Below are 17,993 nucleotides of genomic sequence, written 5' to 3' on the forward strand. Positions count from 1 at the left end.
CATTGCTCAAAATATTATTTAACACTCCATAGCCATGTCCATACAAATGAAAATCCTGATTTTTGGATCCAGTGGCGACCTGGCCATGAGAAAGCTCTTTCCTGCACTCTCCAGGATAGATTTGGACAGCGTTGAGATCATAGGCTATGCAAGGACGAAGTACGACACTGAGTTCTCCGATGTTCTGCAGGAGGTTGGAAACTACACCCCCGAGTTCATTTCGAAGGTCACATACATCCGGGGCACATACAGCAACCTTTCAAAGCTCAGGGGCATTGTCGACTCAGAGACAATCGTATACTTTTCTGTGCCTCCGTCTGTGTACACGGTTCTTCTTGCAGAGATATCGAAGCTAGAGTACAAGATGGTTGCTGTGGAGAAGCCATATGGAGAAGACATCCGATGCTTCCAGATGATGAAGGAATTTGACCTTAGCAGGACTGTGTTTATTGACCACTATCTACTCAAGCCAATGGTGGTGGCAGCTCCGAGGATCATTTGTGAATATGGTATTCGAAAGGTCTTGGACAACAAACATGTGAAAAGCGTCGAGATAGTGTCGAAGGAGGCGATTGGAGGAGAAGGACGGCACTACTTCGACAAGAACGGGATCATAAAGGATATAATGCTGAATCACATGGCAGAGCTTCTTGCAATAGTTGCTTCAGATAATGAATGCACTCAGAGCGGAGCATCAAGAGCAACGGAGATGTCTGCAAGGATGGATGTGTTTGCAGCGTGCACAATCAATACCGAAAAGTGTGTTTATGGGCAATATGAAGATTACAACAAAGAACTACACAACGAATCAACAACCGAGACATTCTGCATGCTGCCTATATACATCAACAAGCCAAGATGGTCTGGCGTTCCGTTCATCATGATTGCAGGAAAGGGAATGAATGAGAAGAGAACAGAGGTTTCCTTTGAGTTCAAGAAAGATGCATACCAGAAATGCATGGGGCTTGCCTCTTCATTTGAGCAGTCTACATACAAAACAATCCATGTCAATCAAATATCGCAGATCAAGTTAGTTTTCAATGTGTATCCTAGATGCGAGGTGTTCCTCAGAGTTGATGTTGGAGAAAATGTGTATGAGTATGTTATTTGCAACAAAAAGTCGGTTGAGGAGATTATGCAACAGAACTACGGCGCATACAACGATCACGAAATAGTTTTTGACTGTCTAGTAAGAAGCAGGGAGTTTAGCAACGTCAGTTCAAATGAAGCAGAGCTTCTGTGGAAACTTTTTGATTCTGTGCTTTCAATGCCCAAAGGATCGATGCTGTTTTACTACTCGAAGGGAATTGACATTCCTATAGAAGCTGAGGAGATGATCAAGAAGATTAAAAGGGAATAATGGGGTATTTATGTCTTGCACAATATGTGTTTTCTGGCCTATTTAAGCTGAGCAAAAATATCCGTTGATGAGGTATCTTGCGCTTGTGAGTGGTGGAAAAGACAGTATCTACTCGATCAAGTGCCTTGAGAAGGAGGGACATTGTGTTGTGTGCCTGTTGTACATGAAGAGCTCCGAAGAGTATAGCGATTCGTATATGTATCAGACAGTTGGCTCTGAAGTTGCCGAAATGCTTGGGGAGTGCATGGACGTACCTATTTTTGTACATGAGACGAAGTGCAGAAGCATTAACCAGCAGCTTGAGTATACAAAATCAGATGGCGATGAGGTTGAGGATTTGTATTGTGCAGTCTTGAATGCACTGGAACAAGTTGGTTTTGAAGCAGTGTCATCGGGTGCTATTCTCTCACGGTATCAGAAGAGCAGAGTTGAGAGTGTTTGCAGACGTCTGTCTCTCTGTAGTTTATCGCCACTTTGGCAGATGGACCAAAGGATACTGGTTGAGCGAATGATTGAAGAAGGCATTGAGGCAAGAATAGTGAAGGTTGCATCCTCATCGCTCGGAAAGCACTGTATAGGAATGGACCTGAAGCAGATGCTTGAGTGTTTGAGTGATGAGTTACACAGTGCAGAGACAAATTTTTGCGGAGAAGGAGGAGAGTACGAAAGTGTGGTGTTGGACTGTCCGATGTTCAGAAAGCGAATAGTAATACATGATTATGAGGTGTACGAGCATCCGGAAGAGGTGGGACGAAATGGATGTGTGTTCTACATGAAGATACACAAATGTGAGCTGAGCAACAAAGTTGATGCATTAATTAAGTTTGATCGCGAGCATCAACCCTAATGGAGAATGAAATAATGGAGAGAGTCAGAGAGGGGGATTTTGAAGGGGCTAGAAAAGCCATTCTAAAGATAGAAGACAGCATTAGGCTGGAACCGTCATTATATGGTAAAAGAGCATTGATTGACAAAATTCAAAGGCTGAAGAGTGTGTACAATCATCATATGCCGTTGGATTCTGCAGAAATTTTGATGGCCGAGCCGTTTTTATTGGCAAGGCAGGAAAATGAGATTACAAGTGCTGATAACAAGAGATATGTTAGGAATATGCATGGAGAGAATGTTATTATTGAAGATTGCTGTGAGGCTTTGATTGAGCAGTGCAGTGGATGTGTTTTTGATTATTTCTGCAGCGAAACCTCAGTGTTGTTAGTAGATGTCAAGAGCAGTAGGATTTCATGCAGTGCACATCAGATAAGACTGAATAACTGTGAAGATGTAGAGCTCGTGGTTCATACACAGACGGGTGTGTATCTTCAGAGATGCAAGGATATAGTGATTGGCAGATATGGCGATTCTGAATGCAATAAGTTTGCATGTGTCTATGACTTTTCGAATCCGTTTGGAGGAGGAAGTTATAGGATTGTGTAAATATTTTGTAGGATGAGAAAATGATGCAGCATGCAAGGCCATCTGTTTAATGCGAGATGGTGAGCAGCAGCAAGAGGAAAGCAGTGATGAAGTTCAGAAGAGATATATTTGCCTGATTCAGGAGCTTCATGAGCTGAGAGAAGGAATTGCTGATGACGATGCAAGATTAGAGAGCGTAGTAAGTAGATCGAATGTGTTGTTTAAAAGGATAAAAACATGTTCTGAGCTTAAGCTGGATGCAAAGATAACTGCGATGTCGACTGGATTAGCATGCAAAGGAATAGAGAAGAAGATGGAGCCTGAAGATGTAGGCTCGAGAATGCTTGCCGAGGTCATGTGCAGTAGCCTGATAGACAGACTGTGTGAAGCAGCACTAGAGTGCTATATTGGGATGAGTTTTGTAGATAGCCTCGTGCTTGGCAGATGTGGAATGGCGAGGAGCCGAGACAGAATACAGCAGCCAAGAAAACGGTACCTGAATATTGATAAGGATGCCATGAGGCCGGTTGAGAAAGACATGCAAATAGAGAAGGAGTCTGAAATTGTTTGTAAGATGAATAGGATGGTTGTGGAGGAAAGGGCGATGGACTATTTTGAGTTTGTTATAGATTTGGAATCGTTTTCAAAGACGATAGAGAATATAATGTACTTTTCACTTGCGATGAGATCTGGAAAAGCATGTTTGAAGAGCCAGGACGGCAAGCTATTTATTTGTCCGCCAAGTAACGACGAAAGTGAGATGATGCATCTAGTTGTTGAGATGACATATGAAGAGTATGTGGAGATATCTGCAAGAATGAAAATGGCGGATATGAGAGTTGATGAATTTTGCAGATAAGCATAGGATAGGAGTGTATTATCTGGATTACCGGAATGTATGTTTTTGAAATGGGATGAAATGCGGTAGACGGCTATTTGTGCATGTTTTAGATAAGCACAAGCACAATGTAAAACAGATCAAAGCCAAGCAGGAATGATAAAACACGTTTTGGATAATTTATAAATATGATGAAAGAAGAAATAAACATGAGGAGATTTTTTGTTGTTTCTACTGTTTTGGTTGTTGCGAAGGTGTTTGGATTGAAGTCTGGGATGAGCTTTTTGAATCAGTCAAACTTGAATGGTTCTAAGAAGAGTAGTAAGATAATGAATAAGAGCTATGAAAATAAATTGATGAGAGGAACACTTAGTGGGCTGAAATCTTCAGGATCTTCATCAAATATGAACGGCAATAGCCATTTGAGTTCAGGCTCAAGTGCAAAGTCAAGTAGCCAAAGAAAGAGTAGTAAGAGCAAAAGTAAGAGCAAAAGTAAGAGTTCTAAATTGATTGATTCGTCGAGTACAAAATGAAATGGCGATAAGAAGACTTCTAGACTCGTGGGAATGGTAAACGCAGTAGTAGCCTGAAGACGACATCTAGGAAATCTAGAGGACTTGCGAACGAGACGAAGTAATCAAAGGAAATTAACGAAAGCTATGCGATATATTTAAAGGGATTGACGAAATAAAGCTAGTTAACACTGGAAGTGGGTTATATATTGTATATTTGGTGTGGGATTGAATGCAAGTTTTGTTTAAGAAAGCAACATAGCCGAATCATAGCCCTGATGGAGAAATATGAAAACATCAAGCAAGTGGGGGAAGGAGCATTTGGGCAGGTGTACAAGTCAAGACGAATATCTGATGATGAAATAGTGGCGATCAAAAAAATGCCTGTAGACAAGGAGACTGGATTTCCATTTACTGCCATACGTGAGATAAAGCTATGTAAAGCAATGTGCAACAAACATATCATCAAGCTGAACGAAATTATTTTTGATGATGGCTTTGTTTTTGTTGTGCTTGAGTATATGCCTTATGATTTAACAGGGCTTCTTGCATCAGGTGCCGATCTAAGTGTTGATCACACAAGATCGATTCTTTCGCAGCTTGTAGAAGCAGTGAGTGCAATGCACGCTTTACGACTGGTTCATAGAGATATAAAGCCCAGCAACATCCTGATAGACCGTTTTGGAGTACTGAAACTTGCAGACTTTGGACTAACAAGAGAAGTATCTGGAATAATGACTAACAGAGTGTGTACACTTTGGTACAGAGCACCAGAGCTTCTTCTTGGAGAGACATCATACGGATTCAAGGTTGATGCCTGGTCAATAGGCTGCATAATGCTAGAAATGAGGCTGCATAGGCCTCCTTACCGGGGTTGTGATGAAGTGTCTCAGATCAGATTGATATTTGATGATCTAGGAATTCCAAAGGACAAGTACAAATGGACAGACATGCTTGAAGTAGAGGCCTATTCAAAGCCAAAGCCTACAGGAGAAATCATCTCGCAGAAATATGGGCATTTGTTCAATGAAGAAGAGCTTGAGATTCTTTCTGGGTTTCTGTGCCCTACCAGTAGAGAAAGACTAACAGTGGTCAATGCAGGGCAATTCCCCATCATCTCGAGTTTTAAGAATACATATATCCCTATGGATTTTGAGGAGTCTCATGAGCTTTATACAAAAGACAAGAAAGAAGCAAGCAAGCTTTAGCAATTTGCATCCGTATAAGGCATCAAGCCAATCAAGAGTTCTTAATCGAAGAGGCCGCTCTGAAAAGCCTTGCTGAATGAAATAAGTCCAATAAAATAATGAAATGCATACTTTTTAATATTTCAGAGAATAAAAGTCCTTTGCTGCATCAATTTCAAACTGCTCTGAAAGATAGGTCTTCATATATTCAACTTCTTTAACTGCTCTCATGACCTGCTCGTCGATCTTCTCCTCTGTTGAGCTTGCACCTGCACTAGGCAGAGTATAAACGTCTCTTTCAGCCAAGAACACATTCTCACAATCAATATTTGCATCAACATCAATCTTCAGCACCGTGGATGTTGCAAATAGATACCTCTCGTCAATCCTAAACAACCCAACACCATTGATCGACCTAGGGCCCACACAAAGCGCAAGGTTGTTTTCAAGACCCTTCAGATACACCACTCGCTTTGCTGCATACACTCCTTCAAGAACAACAACAACCATTCCGCCAACCAGGTCGCTCCTGGCAACTCTTGCTTTGATTGTAGTTCTCTTCTTGTGCTTCTCCACAAATGCTGGAATGTCATCCGGCATATACAGCCCTGCCTCATCCGCTATAACTCTAACATCCTTAATCAACTGAAATTACGCAAACTCACTTACCATTTTTGAGGGATAATTTTTTTATCCATTTCTCATTCGCAGCAGAGCCAGCCATGCTTGACCATCAGCAATCATATTGTTGTATCCATACTGTACTTCCATGGCATCTATTCAATCATAAACCTCAAAGTCCATCTCATCTCCGTCGTCTGCTTGATGAAACTCCAGTTCAGACCTGAACTTCAACAAGTTGAGAAGAGCTTTTGTATGGAATCCCGTTCTAAAGCTTGGCTTGTCCGTAAGATACCATGGCTTGTTTCTCTCCACTTCAGAAACAACATTTTCTGCTTCAAACACCTGGAATGTGCGCCCAGACTTCCGGCTGTCGTATATCTGATACTTGAAGTTCGACTGATCGGCCTTCGGATCAAATCCAAACCTTGTCCAGCACCCCCTCCATGGCCCTGAGGTAATGAAGTATGCATGCAATGGAAGAAGCTTCTTTATCTTCCAGTTGCTGAATTCTACTTCAGATGCCCTCTCATCCAAATCAAACATTCGGATCACATTTGAGATCCTGAGGATGGGATGCACTGAAAACACTTGCGCAAATATCTGCTTTTGAACCTCCATTACATCTAGCGAATGCAGTTTCATCAACGAATCCTCAAGCCCTTGAATAGACTCACATGGTATCTCGTCATCATACCCCGCATGTATTGTATCTGCTTGCCTGTCCCTTCCACTCCTGAAGTCTTTGAAGTTGTAGTTTTCAAAACTCTCCACCGTGGAAATAACCGGTGCCGGATACATCGGAACCTCGTCATCGATATACGATTCACTGAACATCTGTGCAACTTCCATGCACTGTTGCATATCACCATGCACCAGTTTGTCATAGATGCTCGAGTAAAATTCTCTTGAGCACTGATCAATAGGAACATAAAAGTCTGCCGGTGTGCAAAACAAATACATGTTCTCCGTGTATCCCATATTCCTGCATCCATAATCATCGATTCGCACATGCAGATACCATACATTTTTCTTGCTCTTTGTGGCAACAACCTTCTTTGAGTCAGGCCTGCTGCAAACCCGCATTTCGTATCCCGAGCTTGTCTTTATAAGAGGTAGAATACAGTCATCTGCTCTGAACGGACACTCAATAATATCCAGATCATCGCTCATGGGCGATTCATCTGTCGGCATAAACAGCAAAGCAGCCTATTCATCAGCACTTCATTCAGACATTCAGGCTCAAAGATGCATGAGACAACACTTTATTCAAACTCAATTAGCTCATTGTCGCCGTGCCAAGAACACTCTGAAAACAATATAGCACCTCCATTATATTAGCCAATATTACACGTTATTCTTCCTTGTCGGAATGCAAATGCAACAATCCAGCCAAGAAAGGTATCAATGCATTTCGATTTGTATATGTGTGTGGCATCCCCACTCTTCAGCATAAAGCTAAGCTCTTTCATCCGGATTTGTGTTTTCACAAGGTTCTTCTTCAGCACAACCACAAAGTACTTTTTCATAGGTATTATTTTCATTATCTTTGTGTCTTCAGTAATGTCAATCAGCTCTTCCTCGGCCCAGGGATTCGCCCTGATACAGCCATACCATTTCTTCTTGTTCAACAGATATATCTTCGTGTACAACAGATCAAGGGTGTACTTCCTCTTCAGAAAAAACATGTCTTGCTCAGGATCTTTTAGGTTTCCGTCATTTTCAAGCAATGCTCCGGGCACCATCCTCCACCCCTTCCTACTGTAGCAAGTAAAGAAGTTCTTTCTGAGGGTGAACCAGTTGGATTGGTATCTGCTGTTTCTTCCTTTTTTGTGTATCTTTCCAATCAGATTCCTGTGCTTTAGGTCATTCAGCTTAATAACTTCCTCAATCTTCAGAAAAACCTCCTCCTGGTCAATCACAAACTTTTGGCGTGGCATACCTCCAGATGCACCAATACATCTTGCATCTGCCTCCAATGCGCGTTTCTCCATTTCTTTGAAAGTCTTCATTACCTCCTCTTTTATTGCTGCATCTGTGCTCGGCTCACATGCTAACACTTCCTCCTCACTCATGCCACACATGTGGCCATCTGCGCATCTTCTGCCGTCTCGCTTAATTATGCATTCGTCGCTCGCAACTCTTTCTGCAACTTTGCATTCACGCTCATCAATGCTGACAAATATCTTCGAATCAATGCAAATACGGTTGATTCTCATCCTGTCGAAAAAAAAACTATTTTCATCAATCTTAGGCGTGGTGGAAAATATCTCAATAACTTGGCTTCTTAGTTCTGCTTCCTTCTCAGACATGCCTTGCATATCAGCACATATCCGCTCAAGATCCCGCTCAGTATTTGTGCATTCTGCAAATCCATCAGGCTGGCCATGCAGAGACTCATCAGGCTCGTTCTGTGCAAGCTGGCTTTCAAGAGACAGTGTATTCACTGGCAATTGATTTGTGCTCTTATCTGTGCCAAGCTCACAATCGGCTTCAGAATCATCATACAAGCATGCAAGCTGAGTGCATTGCTGTCTTTCTTGAGCCAAATGGAGCTCGTTGATGTTCAGATCACCATTCAGATTCATCCTCTCATCTGGGCCATTTTGTAGCATCCTATCTGTGTAGTTGTATTCTGCATAATCGATGTCTACATTGACTATGTACAAATCAAGCTCATAACTACTGGTTTCTTGCTCTTCACTAGAATAGGCCTGATCAGTATAGTCATTTTCATTCTGGCATCCAGAGCCATGGCACTTATCAACTTCTTTCTCCATGCAATAATCTTCGGACATCTCATCATAATATCCAAGTATCTCCAGGAATGTATCTTCAGAAAAAATCGAGCCTCCATTCTGCTGATCTGTTTCCTCCTCCATACACTTGCAATCATTCATGCATATTATAAAGTCGCCCTCCTTTACTCCTTTTCCATCAATTTGTTCAATCACTCATCAGCAAAGTACAGATACCAAGCCAGGCTAAGTAAAAGCATTGTCTGGCAAAACACCTCCTGTCAAATACGCATTGTAAAAGCACGTCGATGCATGGCAGACGACGGTATTGGTACAATTGCATCTCTGCGAATCGCTCTCATGTCCACAAACATCTCCATCTCTCACTACCGGGGGCAGCGTATACACCGAATCATCGTATGAATCATTCTGTTCGCTAGCACATCTGTGCGATGAACTGCATTCAAATTCATCTGCATTTATCAAAGTCATTGGCCTATCAGTGTAATCACATCCATCAAAGCCATTAGAATTAGAACTGTTGAATTCATTCGCAACCACTAATAAATATATCAGGCACATCGCTATCGCTACAACACGAAATAGAATTCTCTTGTGAATAAAAACACAGCATGCAAGAACTAATACCCCGTATATCGATCTTGAAAAGCACAGAGCAACAAACAGAACGCCATGCATTGCTAAAAGCACATTTGGTATCGAAAATCTACTCAATCTCTTCATTTTAATTCCTTTGAATAGCCCACCAAGTTTAATCTCACATATCTACCAGATTGCCATATCTGGATATCTGGAATCAGTTACAAAATCTCTTCGCATCATCAACTAGGTCGTTTCTTTTCAAATGCTCATATATATTCAGAGCAATGCTTGGATGTCTGCATACAAGCTTATATATCGCCATCGTCTTCATAACAAGCATGTAAACCACGTCTTCCCCTTTGCTGTGCATCATCCTTATCTGCTCTCCATCAAGATGCCTGAAGATTGTTCGCTTTCCCCGCCTCATATTTATGTAGTTACGGCTCTTTCTAGACCCTCCTCTCAGAACAAGATCACAAAGAAACTTGTACTTTCCTCCCTCATAGTGTGCACACCCAACAATCTCCCTAATCGCCTGCGTATCTCCTTCATAATCCTCCTCAGCAGAGCTTTCTTCAAAAAACATTGGGTTCTTTATATATGTAAGTGCATTCTTCTCTTTCCTCAGCTTCGTTATTGTTTCAAACACTTTTCTGTTGTGGTTCCCAACATCCTCCATCCTGGAAAGCGAAAACATCACTCCGTTCCCTTTCGAATACTGCACAGGCTCGTTGAAAGGAAAGTCGGACATCCGCTCGATTCTCTTGAATGCCTCCAACGAATCCACAAACTCGTCATTCATGCTCGAGCTTGTACACTCTACTCCAAAATAATTCGTAAGAAATTTGTATATCCCACTCTGTGAGCACTGATGCTTTACACTCTTTGTATTACATCCCGCAGGCAACTCACAATCAGCCAATGAAAACTCAAAATTGTTTGAATGCACCGGTTCTGCTCCCTTGATCAGCTTGATAAACGATTTGTACTGTACAAACAGCGGCGCCAGGCTTTCTCCGCTTTCCATCACTGACATGCATGACAGTATAAATGACTTATTCAGCTTACCGTATTCCTCTCCCGAATCCTCCTCACTAACTTCACTGGCGGTTTCTCCTGCTGCACTGCCTACAGTAATCCCATGCATTATATCCACCATCGTGTGGCAGTCTACATTCTTGCCTTCTGCAGCTACAAAGTACTTATCTGCGGCCACTCTGCTTTTGTGCTTGCTCATCACAGCCCTCCGTCACGCAGTGTTTAATGTCTGTTTGCAACGAGCTTAATTTCGCACATTACTTAAAGCAGATGAATTACCTTGTGCTCAGAGGCACTGCCTGGCATCTAGGCCTCGCCTCAAGCAACGATTGATGCTACCATGCTTGATCACGCACAAATCAAATGCATCGGCATTACAGCATGAAACAATTTACTTGCCAGTCATGCCCAAAAGCCAATAAGCTGCATCGAATTAAATCGGTTGCTAAATAACCTGAAAGTGTTGGCAAAGCCATTTGTGGCCAATGTTTTAAACTGAAACAGACTTTTGAATCAAGGTATATAAAGTGCTGTGAACCTCTCTCAAGCTTATGAGACCCGTGTTCCTGCATGCAATCATTAGCATTGGAATAGTTGTTGCTGATTCCGCTATTTTCAAAATAGCTTCTAAGCTAGAGCCTACCAAATTCTTCACTGGGGAATATAACATGATAATGTCGAGTACAGAACCCGCTTTGGAGTTCGTAAAGTGGAATACAAGCATTGGTGGCCAGTACATGATTCAGGGCGTTGACTCTAAAAAATATTTGGACATTGAAAACAATGTGAGAGATTTGGTTATATGGCCTACCAGTGTCCCAGCCAATCAAAGGCAGTTTATGTTTCTTAGAACAGACCCTGTAGAGCCTGGATTCCAAATCATAACCTTCAAGAGTAGCAGTCTAAACGATTTAATGTGCTTGCAATACGACCAGACTACTGGAAAAATCACTAGAGAGACATGCTCTCCAGATAATCCTCAACAGATTTTTATATTTGATCACGACATTGTCAGTAATATTGAAACAGAGGAGAGGATGGCTCTAGAGCGCCAGCGCCACTGCCCAGGTGGAGACTACAGCAAGTGCGGAAAACCAAATATAGTCATTATCAACAAGACATCTGATGACATCACACATCCGCACAGCCATGCATCACGTTTATCCCATTCGCATGGACACCTAAACAACCATAGCCATGGCCATAATTATTTCTCGCATCTTAATCTCTTGGATAATAACTACTAGCAAGGGAAATGTAATATTCATTGGCATTCTGAATTTCATCAACATTTAAATAAATGCATCATGCACCGTCATTATTATACAGCATGCTTGTGTGCAATCAAAACATCACCCAAAACAGAGCCCTGGGTGCATGGATGATCATGATGCTGTCGACAAATCAATAGCAAATACATTCTTCAAGCATGTGAGGGCACAGTCCAACAATAAGAGATGTGCAGACTGTGACAAGCCGTCGCCAATATGGATAGCAGTGACATATGGGTTTTTTATATGCACGGAGTGTGCTGCAAAGCATCGAGAGCTTGGCATTGGAATAAGCAAGGTGAAGTCGATGATACTTGATGCATGGAAGCTGTCTGAGCTGAGGCGGATCTATGTGTCAGGGAACATGAATGCATCAAAGCTTGGGAAGGGGCCTGATCTGCGCTCAAAGTATACAGGTGCGAAGTGGTATTCAAAGGCCGTTGATGAGATGGTAAGGAAGAGCGAGATTGACGAGCCTGGAACGGCATTTATTGAGAGTCTGGAATGCAAAAGTAAGAGTGCCTTGGAGCCCAAAAAGGTCAGTGAGGTCAAGATGCCCAAATTTTCTGACGATGCGATTATTGTGCATGCAGAAGATAACGATGCAATCAAAGAGTGTGTGAGCAGTAAGGAGAGCACTCCGGCTCCTTTGCATGAGGAGGTAGTCATAAAAAAGAATTCGCTTGCGTCGCTTAGGATATCGTCAGGAAAGAAGCTCAATCTCGAGAGCAGCCAGAAGAATGCGAACAGGCTTGGGTTTGGTGCATTGAAATTGAATAACAACTGCGAGGCAGAATCTTCTGCTGAATCGATACAAAAGCCAGGTGATTAGCCAACAACCAGCAGCAAATGCCATGGCTATATATATTACAAATTAAACAAGTAATCTAATGTATGTAGAAATAGAAATCGATAGTAAAAGCAGGTTTATTGCATGTGGACTGTTTTAGGATATCAGGAGCTCTTTCAATTGAGTGTAGCATTTGGATGTATAGTAGTGGTAAGGAAGCAGTTAAATTGCTAGTGTAGGCTGTTAATCAATGCATGAAACCAAACTAAACAGCGATTTGAATGCCCAGTTGAAGAATCCTTTGCGCTTCCTGATCTTTGTGGATGTGCTTTGACTACATCCAAACTCATCGTACATCACCTTTAGCTCAATCCAATTCAGGCACACATCATAGTTCAATATTTGCAGGATCTGCCTTTCCGTAAGGTTTATCTGATCCACCGTATGGCTGCAAACCTCGACCCATGAGAAGTTTGTGTATGAGAAGTCCATGTACATCTTTGAGGCTATTATGGTGCATCCAATAAACACCAGATATTCGTTTTGAAGCACCTTTTCAGCCTCCCTGCTCTTTCTTTCAAGAATGTACCTGTCGATTTTGCACAGCATGGCGTGTTCAGCTGCTCGAGTATGTGCAGGAACACTCTTCTGGACTTTATCGAAAAGATGTTTTGCGGTCAAAATTATGTACAGGCTCATCTGGCTCCTTTCTAAGCTTGTACAGATCCTGTGCCTTATATGGCTTTCGTGGATGCTAGTGGCAAGCAGCAGCTTGAACTTTGCCATGGTTCCCGTGCCTACAATCAAGTTGCCTGTCTGCTCGCTCATGCTGCTGAGCTGTATAATTCTTATCCATGATATAGTATAAAAGTACACTATGCACACAGACCAATCCAGCAACTAGTTTGCAGCTGTTGATCCATCATCAATCAAAGCACAAATCAAAACGCGAAACACAAATCACATTGTGCCTGATAAATCACACATACTAATCAGATTTAATTCAGCTATCAGAAATCCCATCATTATGTCGATGTCGATTTCAATGCCTATGCCGCTTTTGCCGCGATTTCATTTTTCTCCTCCTCTCTGAGTTATTTATGTATAACTTCTTCTTGTTTTTCATTCTGTTATCCTTATTGCTGATCATTGGTGCAATGAACTCTTCAGGGCCCAGATCGTCAGAGCCCTCTTCTATTTTCCGCGATTTCTTTTGTATCCTCTTCTCTGCATGCTTCCTTGTCATGCGCTCTGCTCGTAACTGCCCATACTTCTCACACATGTCTATCTCCTTCTGTGTCCTCATCAGCACTCCGCTATGATCTTTGCTGACAAGCTTGAATTCCATTCTCCCAAGACATTCCTTTGCTGCTTTCAAAAACAGCTTTTCTCGTCTTATGGCATCGTCTACATTATCAAGATCAATCCTCTCCATTAAGGGCTGATGCACTACCATATTAAACTTCAGCAAGCACCGTCTTGTAACAACACATTTAATAACACTCGATTTCCTCTGTGCGCGCCTGGCCTTTGCATCACAACTTGAACGACTCTTCTCGTTCATGATACATTCTTCCGTTCTGCTCAACCTCCCGGATGCAATCATCAGACAGCACGCCTTCCACATTCATTGCATACAAACCCTTCTTGAACTCTGAAATCCTCTGCCATCTGCTTATCCAGCTGCTGGAGGGATTAAAAAGTGCAATCACGCCTCTGAAGTTTGGTGTGGTACACTCATTAACATTTGTGATGTTTCCCTTCATGCTCAGCATCGGGCAATTTTCACATCCATCTCTGCGGAAGTCGGCCAATGCCTTTATCTGTGAGCATCCCAAGCATGCACGCACTTTTCCAGTCAGATTTGTCGAGATCCCCCTATCCATCATCATCCCTTTATGCAGAAAGTGTTTTATTTTGATACGGAGGCGTGAGGCATCAATTGTATTTGAGATTGTGTGCTGGAGGCCTCCTTATGCTGTCTAATTTGGCAGTCCCTATTTGGTGACGGATAATAAACATTAATAGCGCAACAGCAGCTGACCCACATGGATACAGTGAAAAATATTTCTAAGATATGGCACAACCTGGACATCATCATTGAGAAGATATGCATTTGGATATCGAATGTTCTGGACATACTGGGGAACTTCAAGTACATGCTTATTGGGATATTGATGTATGAAAAGTCATCTAACGTGATAGCCAGTGACGGGTGCAGATTTTTCTCAATCATGATGATTCTTGTTGGGCTGGTGGACGGGTTCCATAAGATATCTACATGCAGCATTGTGAGAAAGATAAGCAAGACCACGACAAACAATTATGTGATGAGATTTATAGACTGGCTTGATGAAGTCCACTGCATGTTCATTGAGATAAGATTGAATATGGTTTTGGAGTATGTATGCAATGCCCTGTGTGCATTTGGACTAGGCATGCTTTTATATTCTATGGTTTTTGACTTCAATAAAGACCGTGGCAGCTATGGGAAGTTTGACGTGAATAGATGCATCAATTGTCTTTTTTTTTCGTTTGGAGGATGGTGGTCGATGTTTAATATAGGATCTACCATATACAACTTTGTTATACACTTTTATGGGCTTTATAAGAAATTCAGTGACAATACCATTAAGTATTCGAATACATCAGGAGTGACATTGCTTACGACAACAGCGAGCAATGAGAATGAAGAATATGGCAGCAATGTCTATGAAGGGAATGGACAGGCCAGAGACACGCTTTTTAGGCTTGCATTGCTGGGCCTGGTTATTTCCACGCTGACCTTTATAGGTAATTTGATTTTGAACGGATCGAAGTCATTTTCTGGATGGCAGCTTAGCACGTTTATTATTGGCAAGATTATCCTAATATTGCAGTATGTGATGCCATCGTTGCGATTTTCTGGAGGTAGCAATACGGTGTTTCTGCCGGTGGTGTTTATATCTCTGCTAACGCTATACTCATCGTTTGGATTCATAGCCAGAACAGTATTAGAGCTTGGAATTAAGGAAGCAAGTGCAAAATCAAGCAATGATAATGAAACTGCAAGTAAGAGTAATACAGGTGGAGTCGGACAAAACTCACTTATGCAAGTCCTGTCACAATTATTGTCCAATACTTAGATATAATAACAAAAGGGTAAATTGATTGATTTTGGAAGTGTGCTGAAGTGTTATGCAAAGCATTGAATGAAAGATCACGGTACACAGTATTGCTGGAGTAGAAACCTAAGAAATGGGGGTATTGGGAATAAAAGAGTTATTGGTGAGTATAAGCGTGCCATTAGATTGAATAGAGGGGGAAGCTAGGTATATTTTTGGTATTTTTTAACCCTTAGTAGAGGATGGAGGCGTTAGAGAGTGGGGCGGAAAGCGGGCTAGTGGAGCATCAGCTGAAGTACTGTTCGCAGATGCTGACGAGGATGAAGAGGAATGCGAATGCATCACCGTTTCTTGAGCCAGTAGATCCTGTGAAGCTGGGGATTCCGGATTATCCTCTGAAGATAAAGCAACCGATGGATCTATCGACGATACGAAAGAAGCTGGATGTGAAGGAGTACAAGCATGTGAAGGAGTTTGATGCAGATATGCGGCTGATGTTCCAGAACTGCTATGTATATAACCCGGCAGGGACAGTTGTGCACGAGATGGGAAAGGCGCTTGAGGGGATGTATGATGAACTGATGGCAGGGATGCCGAATGAGGTGGGAAGGAAGAGGAAGAGGAGTGAGGTGCCGGCTACAGGAAGGGCAAAACATATGAAAAGAAGCGCAAGGGTAAGTGAGGGGATGAGAGTGGAGGAGTATGATCTGTGCAATGAGGTGATTGCGGAGCTGATGAAGGGAAAGCACAAGGCGTATAACTGGCCGTTTCTGGAGCCTGTTGACGAAGGGCTTGTGCCTGGATACTACTCTGTGATTAGTGAACCGATGGATCTGCAGACTATACATAGCAAGCTTGAGCAGAAGAAGTACCATGGAATTGAAGAGTTTAAGAACGATCTTGAGCTGATTGTTGAGAACTGCAAGAAGTTCAATGCGCCAGGAACGGAGGTTTATGAGTGCGGAGTTGAGTTTGAGAAGGAGATAGCAGTGCAGATGCAAAGGGTGATGCCGAACGATGTGCGTGGGAAGATAGCGGAGTTGAAGAAAAAGATAGCAGGATATACTAGAGAAATCAAGATGTTAGAAGCAAGGATGACAGAGCAGGACTGGGAAGGATCGAGCATGAAGACGTACTCGCTGAGTGAGCGAGTGAGTATTGGGAATGCAATACTGAATATGAATAGGAATCAAACCGAGGAGGTAGCAAAGATAGTTTTGAGGCATGGGTCTGGAGAGTTTGTAGAGAACGATGAGATTGAGGTGGACATGAGGACTATTCCTGATCATGTAGTAGAGGAGATTGACATGTACATCAACGGTGCTGAGGGAGAAGCCAGCGACACACTGAAAAGTGACTGAACGAAGTGTGTGGGAAGGTGGATGAGTTTTCTATGGCTTTATATCTGATATAAATTAATAAAGTGTTTGTCTCTAGATGATGGATTTTTGAGGGAGAGAGGAAGGAGAGGTATTTGGAAGAAAAACAAGACCCCTGTAACCTAGAGCCGAGATGAGGAATGTGTGTCGTTTCTTTCTTGAGGGGAAGTGCAAGTATGGGGCGAAGTGCAAGTACGAGCATGTCCAATACAGTGGCTTGGTTGATCCGCCTCAGTGGATATATTCGTGTTATGGGGGCCTAGACATGACGGAGATATCGCCTGAGGAAGCCAGATTTGCGTTGATGTGTGGGGACATGAAGGAAACGCTTGACAACTTTTGGATAGGCAATTATATGGTGCTGTGCTCGGAGATGGATTTTCTTGAGGCGGAAGCCAGGGTTGAATCGCTAACGAATAGATATGTCGACATGCGAATGAATCCCGATGTGTTTATGGCGCCGTTTGATGTGGATAGAGTGCTAGGGATGATTGGAAAGATGCGAGAAGAGAAGATGCGGAGTGGGCAGAGAAAGCAAGGAGAAGCAAGAAGAGGGGAAGTGAGGTGGACAGGCAATTCGCCAGCAATGGGCGGGCTTGGGACGCATTCTGCATATGATAGAGAGTATAGAGGAAAGGAGCAGATGCATAGCCAGCAGGGGATTGAAGCAGGAGGAAGCAGTACGTTTAATAGAAGTGCAAGCATGTTCAATAGGAATGCAAGGTATGGAGATAAGGCTGGCATGAGCATGCACGAGGATAAAAGCTCTAGAGGATTTACGAAGGAACCGTACGTAAGAGGAAATGATTATTTGCAGAAGGAAATGCCTTGGGGATATGGCAAAGGGATTCCTAAGAAGAATGTTGGGGGGCATGATGAATTTGATATGCAAGATGTGCCGTCGTCGTTTGGAGGGCGCCATGGTGAGCAGGAGCACCGGATGGGAGTGCATGGCTGGGGAAGCAACGGTGCGACACATGGAGGCATGCATGTGCATAATGGAAAGCAAGATGATTCTGAGTTTATTGAGGAGGACTTTGAGTATGGAAAAGTGCCTTACAGTTATAGAAGGTCTAGTAAGTAGATATTAAATTTATTTGTGAGTTTTATGCATATTTATATTTGGGTGCTGAGAGTGT

General features: G+C 42.5%; 19 protein-coding genes across 19 annotated transcripts; 11 read left to right on the top strand and 8 right to left on the bottom strand.

Moving 5' to 3' along the window:
- Nucleotides 1-46: 46 nt before the first annotated feature.
- Nucleotides 47-1,360, top strand: HK407_09g14660 (glucose-6-phosphate dehydrogenase; the record flags this gene model as incomplete). Its single annotated transcript, XM_060421423.1, has 1 exon — nucleotides 47-1,360. One exon carries the CDS (start codon nucleotides 47-49, stop codon nucleotides 1,358-1,360), a length of 1,314 nt encoding a protein of 437 aa, XP_060276328.1.
- A 67-nt stretch (nucleotides 1,361-1,427) lies between these two features.
- On the top strand, nucleotides 1,428-2,207 carry HK407_09g14670 (diphthamide synthase; the record flags this gene model as incomplete). Its single annotated transcript, XM_060421424.1, has 1 exon — nucleotides 1,428-2,207. One exon carries the CDS (start codon nucleotides 1,428-1,430, stop codon nucleotides 2,205-2,207), a length of 780 nt encoding a protein of 259 aa, XP_060276329.1.
- HK407_09g14680 (putative tubulin binding cofactor C) lies at nucleotides 2,207-2,794 on the top strand (the record flags this gene model as incomplete). Its single annotated transcript, XM_060421425.1, has 1 exon — nucleotides 2,207-2,794. One exon carries the CDS (start codon nucleotides 2,207-2,209, stop codon nucleotides 2,792-2,794), a length of 588 nt encoding a protein of 195 aa, XP_060276330.1.
- Nucleotides 2,795-2,843: 49 nt separating this feature from the next.
- On the top strand, nucleotides 2,844-3,632 carry HK407_09g14690 (putative Nse4 protein; the record flags this gene model as incomplete). The annotated part of the gene is made up of 1 exon (XM_060421426.1): nucleotides 2,844-3,632. The coding sequence occupies one exon, from the start codon at nucleotides 2,844-2,846 to the stop codon at nucleotides 3,630-3,632; it is 789 nt and encodes a 262-aa protein (XP_060276331.1).
- A 167-nt stretch (nucleotides 3,633-3,799) lies between these two features.
- Nucleotides 3,800-4,144, top strand: HK407_09g14700 (uncharacterized protein; the record flags this gene model as incomplete). Its single annotated transcript, XM_060421427.1, has 1 exon — nucleotides 3,800-4,144. One exon carries the CDS (start codon nucleotides 3,800-3,802, stop codon nucleotides 4,142-4,144), a length of 345 nt encoding a protein of 114 aa, XP_060276332.1.
- A 257-nt stretch (nucleotides 4,145-4,401) lies between these two features.
- Nucleotides 4,402-5,331, top strand: HK407_09g14710 (protein kinase; the record flags this gene model as incomplete). The annotated part of the gene is made up of 1 exon (XM_060421428.1): nucleotides 4,402-5,331. One exon carries the CDS (start codon nucleotides 4,402-4,404, stop codon nucleotides 5,329-5,331), a length of 930 nt encoding a protein of 309 aa, XP_060276333.1.
- Nucleotides 5,332-5,445: 114 nt separating this feature from the next.
- HK407_09g14720 (uncharacterized protein) lies at nucleotides 5,446-5,955 on the bottom strand (the record flags this gene model as incomplete). The annotated part of the gene is made up of 1 exon (XM_060421429.1): nucleotides 5,446-5,955. A coding segment is annotated over one exon (510 nt), but the record flags the coding sequence as incomplete, so codon positions are not given.
- A 135-nt stretch (nucleotides 5,956-6,090) lies between these two features.
- HK407_09g14730 (putative RNA polymerase III transcription factor IIIC) lies at nucleotides 6,091-7,125 on the bottom strand (the record flags this gene model as incomplete). Its single annotated transcript, XM_060421430.1, has 1 exon — nucleotides 6,091-7,125. The coding sequence occupies one exon, from the start codon at nucleotides 7,123-7,125 to the stop codon at nucleotides 6,091-6,093; it is 1,035 nt and encodes a 344-aa protein (XP_060276335.1).
- A 143-nt stretch (nucleotides 7,126-7,268) lies between these two features.
- HK407_09g14740 (uncharacterized protein) lies at nucleotides 7,269-8,831 on the bottom strand (the record flags this gene model as incomplete). The annotated part of the gene is made up of 1 exon (XM_060421431.1): nucleotides 7,269-8,831. The coding sequence occupies one exon, from the start codon at nucleotides 8,829-8,831 to the stop codon at nucleotides 7,269-7,271; it is 1,563 nt and encodes a 520-aa protein (XP_060276336.1).
- An 84-nt stretch (nucleotides 8,832-8,915) lies between these two features.
- HK407_09g14750 (uncharacterized protein) lies at nucleotides 8,916-9,413 on the bottom strand (the record flags this gene model as incomplete). The annotated part of the gene is made up of 1 exon (XM_060421432.1): nucleotides 8,916-9,413. One exon carries the CDS (start codon nucleotides 9,411-9,413, stop codon nucleotides 8,916-8,918), a length of 498 nt encoding a protein of 165 aa, XP_060276337.1.
- Nucleotides 9,414-9,486: 73 nt separating this feature from the next.
- Nucleotides 9,487-10,509, bottom strand: HK407_09g14760 (uncharacterized protein; the record flags this gene model as incomplete). Its single annotated transcript, XM_060421433.1, has 1 exon — nucleotides 9,487-10,509. One exon carries the CDS (start codon nucleotides 10,507-10,509, stop codon nucleotides 9,487-9,489), a length of 1,023 nt encoding a protein of 340 aa, XP_060276338.1.
- Nucleotides 10,510-10,861: 352 nt separating this feature from the next.
- Nucleotides 10,862-11,557, top strand: HK407_09g14770 (uncharacterized protein; the record flags this gene model as incomplete). Its single annotated transcript, XM_060421434.1, has 1 exon — nucleotides 10,862-11,557. The coding sequence occupies one exon, from the start codon at nucleotides 10,862-10,864 to the stop codon at nucleotides 11,555-11,557; it is 696 nt and encodes a 231-aa protein (XP_060276339.1).
- Nucleotides 11,558-11,687: 130 nt separating this feature from the next.
- On the top strand, nucleotides 11,688-12,413 carry HK407_09g14780 (putative GTPase; the record flags this gene model as incomplete). Its single annotated transcript, XM_060421435.1, has 1 exon — nucleotides 11,688-12,413. The coding sequence occupies one exon, from the start codon at nucleotides 11,688-11,690 to the stop codon at nucleotides 12,411-12,413; it is 726 nt and encodes a 241-aa protein (XP_060276340.1).
- Nucleotides 12,414-12,614: 201 nt separating this feature from the next.
- On the bottom strand, nucleotides 12,615-13,199 carry HK407_09g14790 (uncharacterized protein; the record flags this gene model as incomplete). Its single annotated transcript, XM_060421436.1, has 1 exon — nucleotides 12,615-13,199. The coding sequence occupies one exon, from the start codon at nucleotides 13,197-13,199 to the stop codon at nucleotides 12,615-12,617; it is 585 nt and encodes a 194-aa protein (XP_060276341.1).
- A 214-nt stretch (nucleotides 13,200-13,413) lies between these two features.
- HK407_09g14800 (uncharacterized protein) lies at nucleotides 13,414-13,806 on the bottom strand (the record flags this gene model as incomplete). The annotated part of the gene is made up of 1 exon (XM_060421437.1): nucleotides 13,414-13,806. The coding sequence occupies one exon, from the start codon at nucleotides 13,804-13,806 to the stop codon at nucleotides 13,414-13,416; it is 393 nt and encodes a 130-aa protein (XP_060276342.1).
- A 100-nt stretch (nucleotides 13,807-13,906) lies between these two features.
- On the bottom strand, nucleotides 13,907-14,263 carry HK407_09g14810 (transcription elongation factor SPT4; the record flags this gene model as incomplete). Its single annotated transcript, XM_060421438.1, has 1 exon — nucleotides 13,907-14,263. One exon carries the CDS (start codon nucleotides 14,261-14,263, stop codon nucleotides 13,907-13,909), a length of 357 nt encoding a protein of 118 aa, XP_060276343.1.
- Nucleotides 14,264-14,419: 156 nt separating this feature from the next.
- Nucleotides 14,420-15,496, top strand: HK407_09g14820 (uncharacterized protein; the record flags this gene model as incomplete). Its single annotated transcript, XM_060421439.1, has 1 exon — nucleotides 14,420-15,496. One exon carries the CDS (start codon nucleotides 14,420-14,422, stop codon nucleotides 15,494-15,496), a length of 1,077 nt encoding a protein of 358 aa, XP_060276344.1.
- A 221-nt stretch (nucleotides 15,497-15,717) lies between these two features.
- HK407_09g14830 (bromodomain-containingprotein) lies at nucleotides 15,718-16,836 on the top strand (the record flags this gene model as incomplete). The annotated part of the gene is made up of 1 exon (XM_060421440.1): nucleotides 15,718-16,836. The coding sequence occupies one exon, from the start codon at nucleotides 15,718-15,720 to the stop codon at nucleotides 16,834-16,836; it is 1,119 nt and encodes a 372-aa protein (XP_060276345.1).
- Nucleotides 16,837-16,987: 151 nt separating this feature from the next.
- Nucleotides 16,988-17,938, top strand: HK407_09g14840 (uncharacterized protein; the record flags this gene model as incomplete). Its single annotated transcript, XM_060421441.1, has 1 exon — nucleotides 16,988-17,938. The coding sequence occupies one exon, from the start codon at nucleotides 16,988-16,990 to the stop codon at nucleotides 17,936-17,938; it is 951 nt and encodes a 316-aa protein (XP_060276346.1).
- Between the last annotated feature and the right edge of the window lie 55 nt (nucleotides 17,939-17,993).

Source organism: Ordospora pajunii, assembly GCF_021821965.1.
Source record: "Ordospora pajunii strain FI-F-10 chromosome Unknown Cg_09B, whole genome shotgun sequence".
Classification (NCBI taxonomy): domain Eukaryota; kingdom Fungi; phylum Microsporidia; family Ordosporidae; genus Ordospora; species Ordospora pajunii.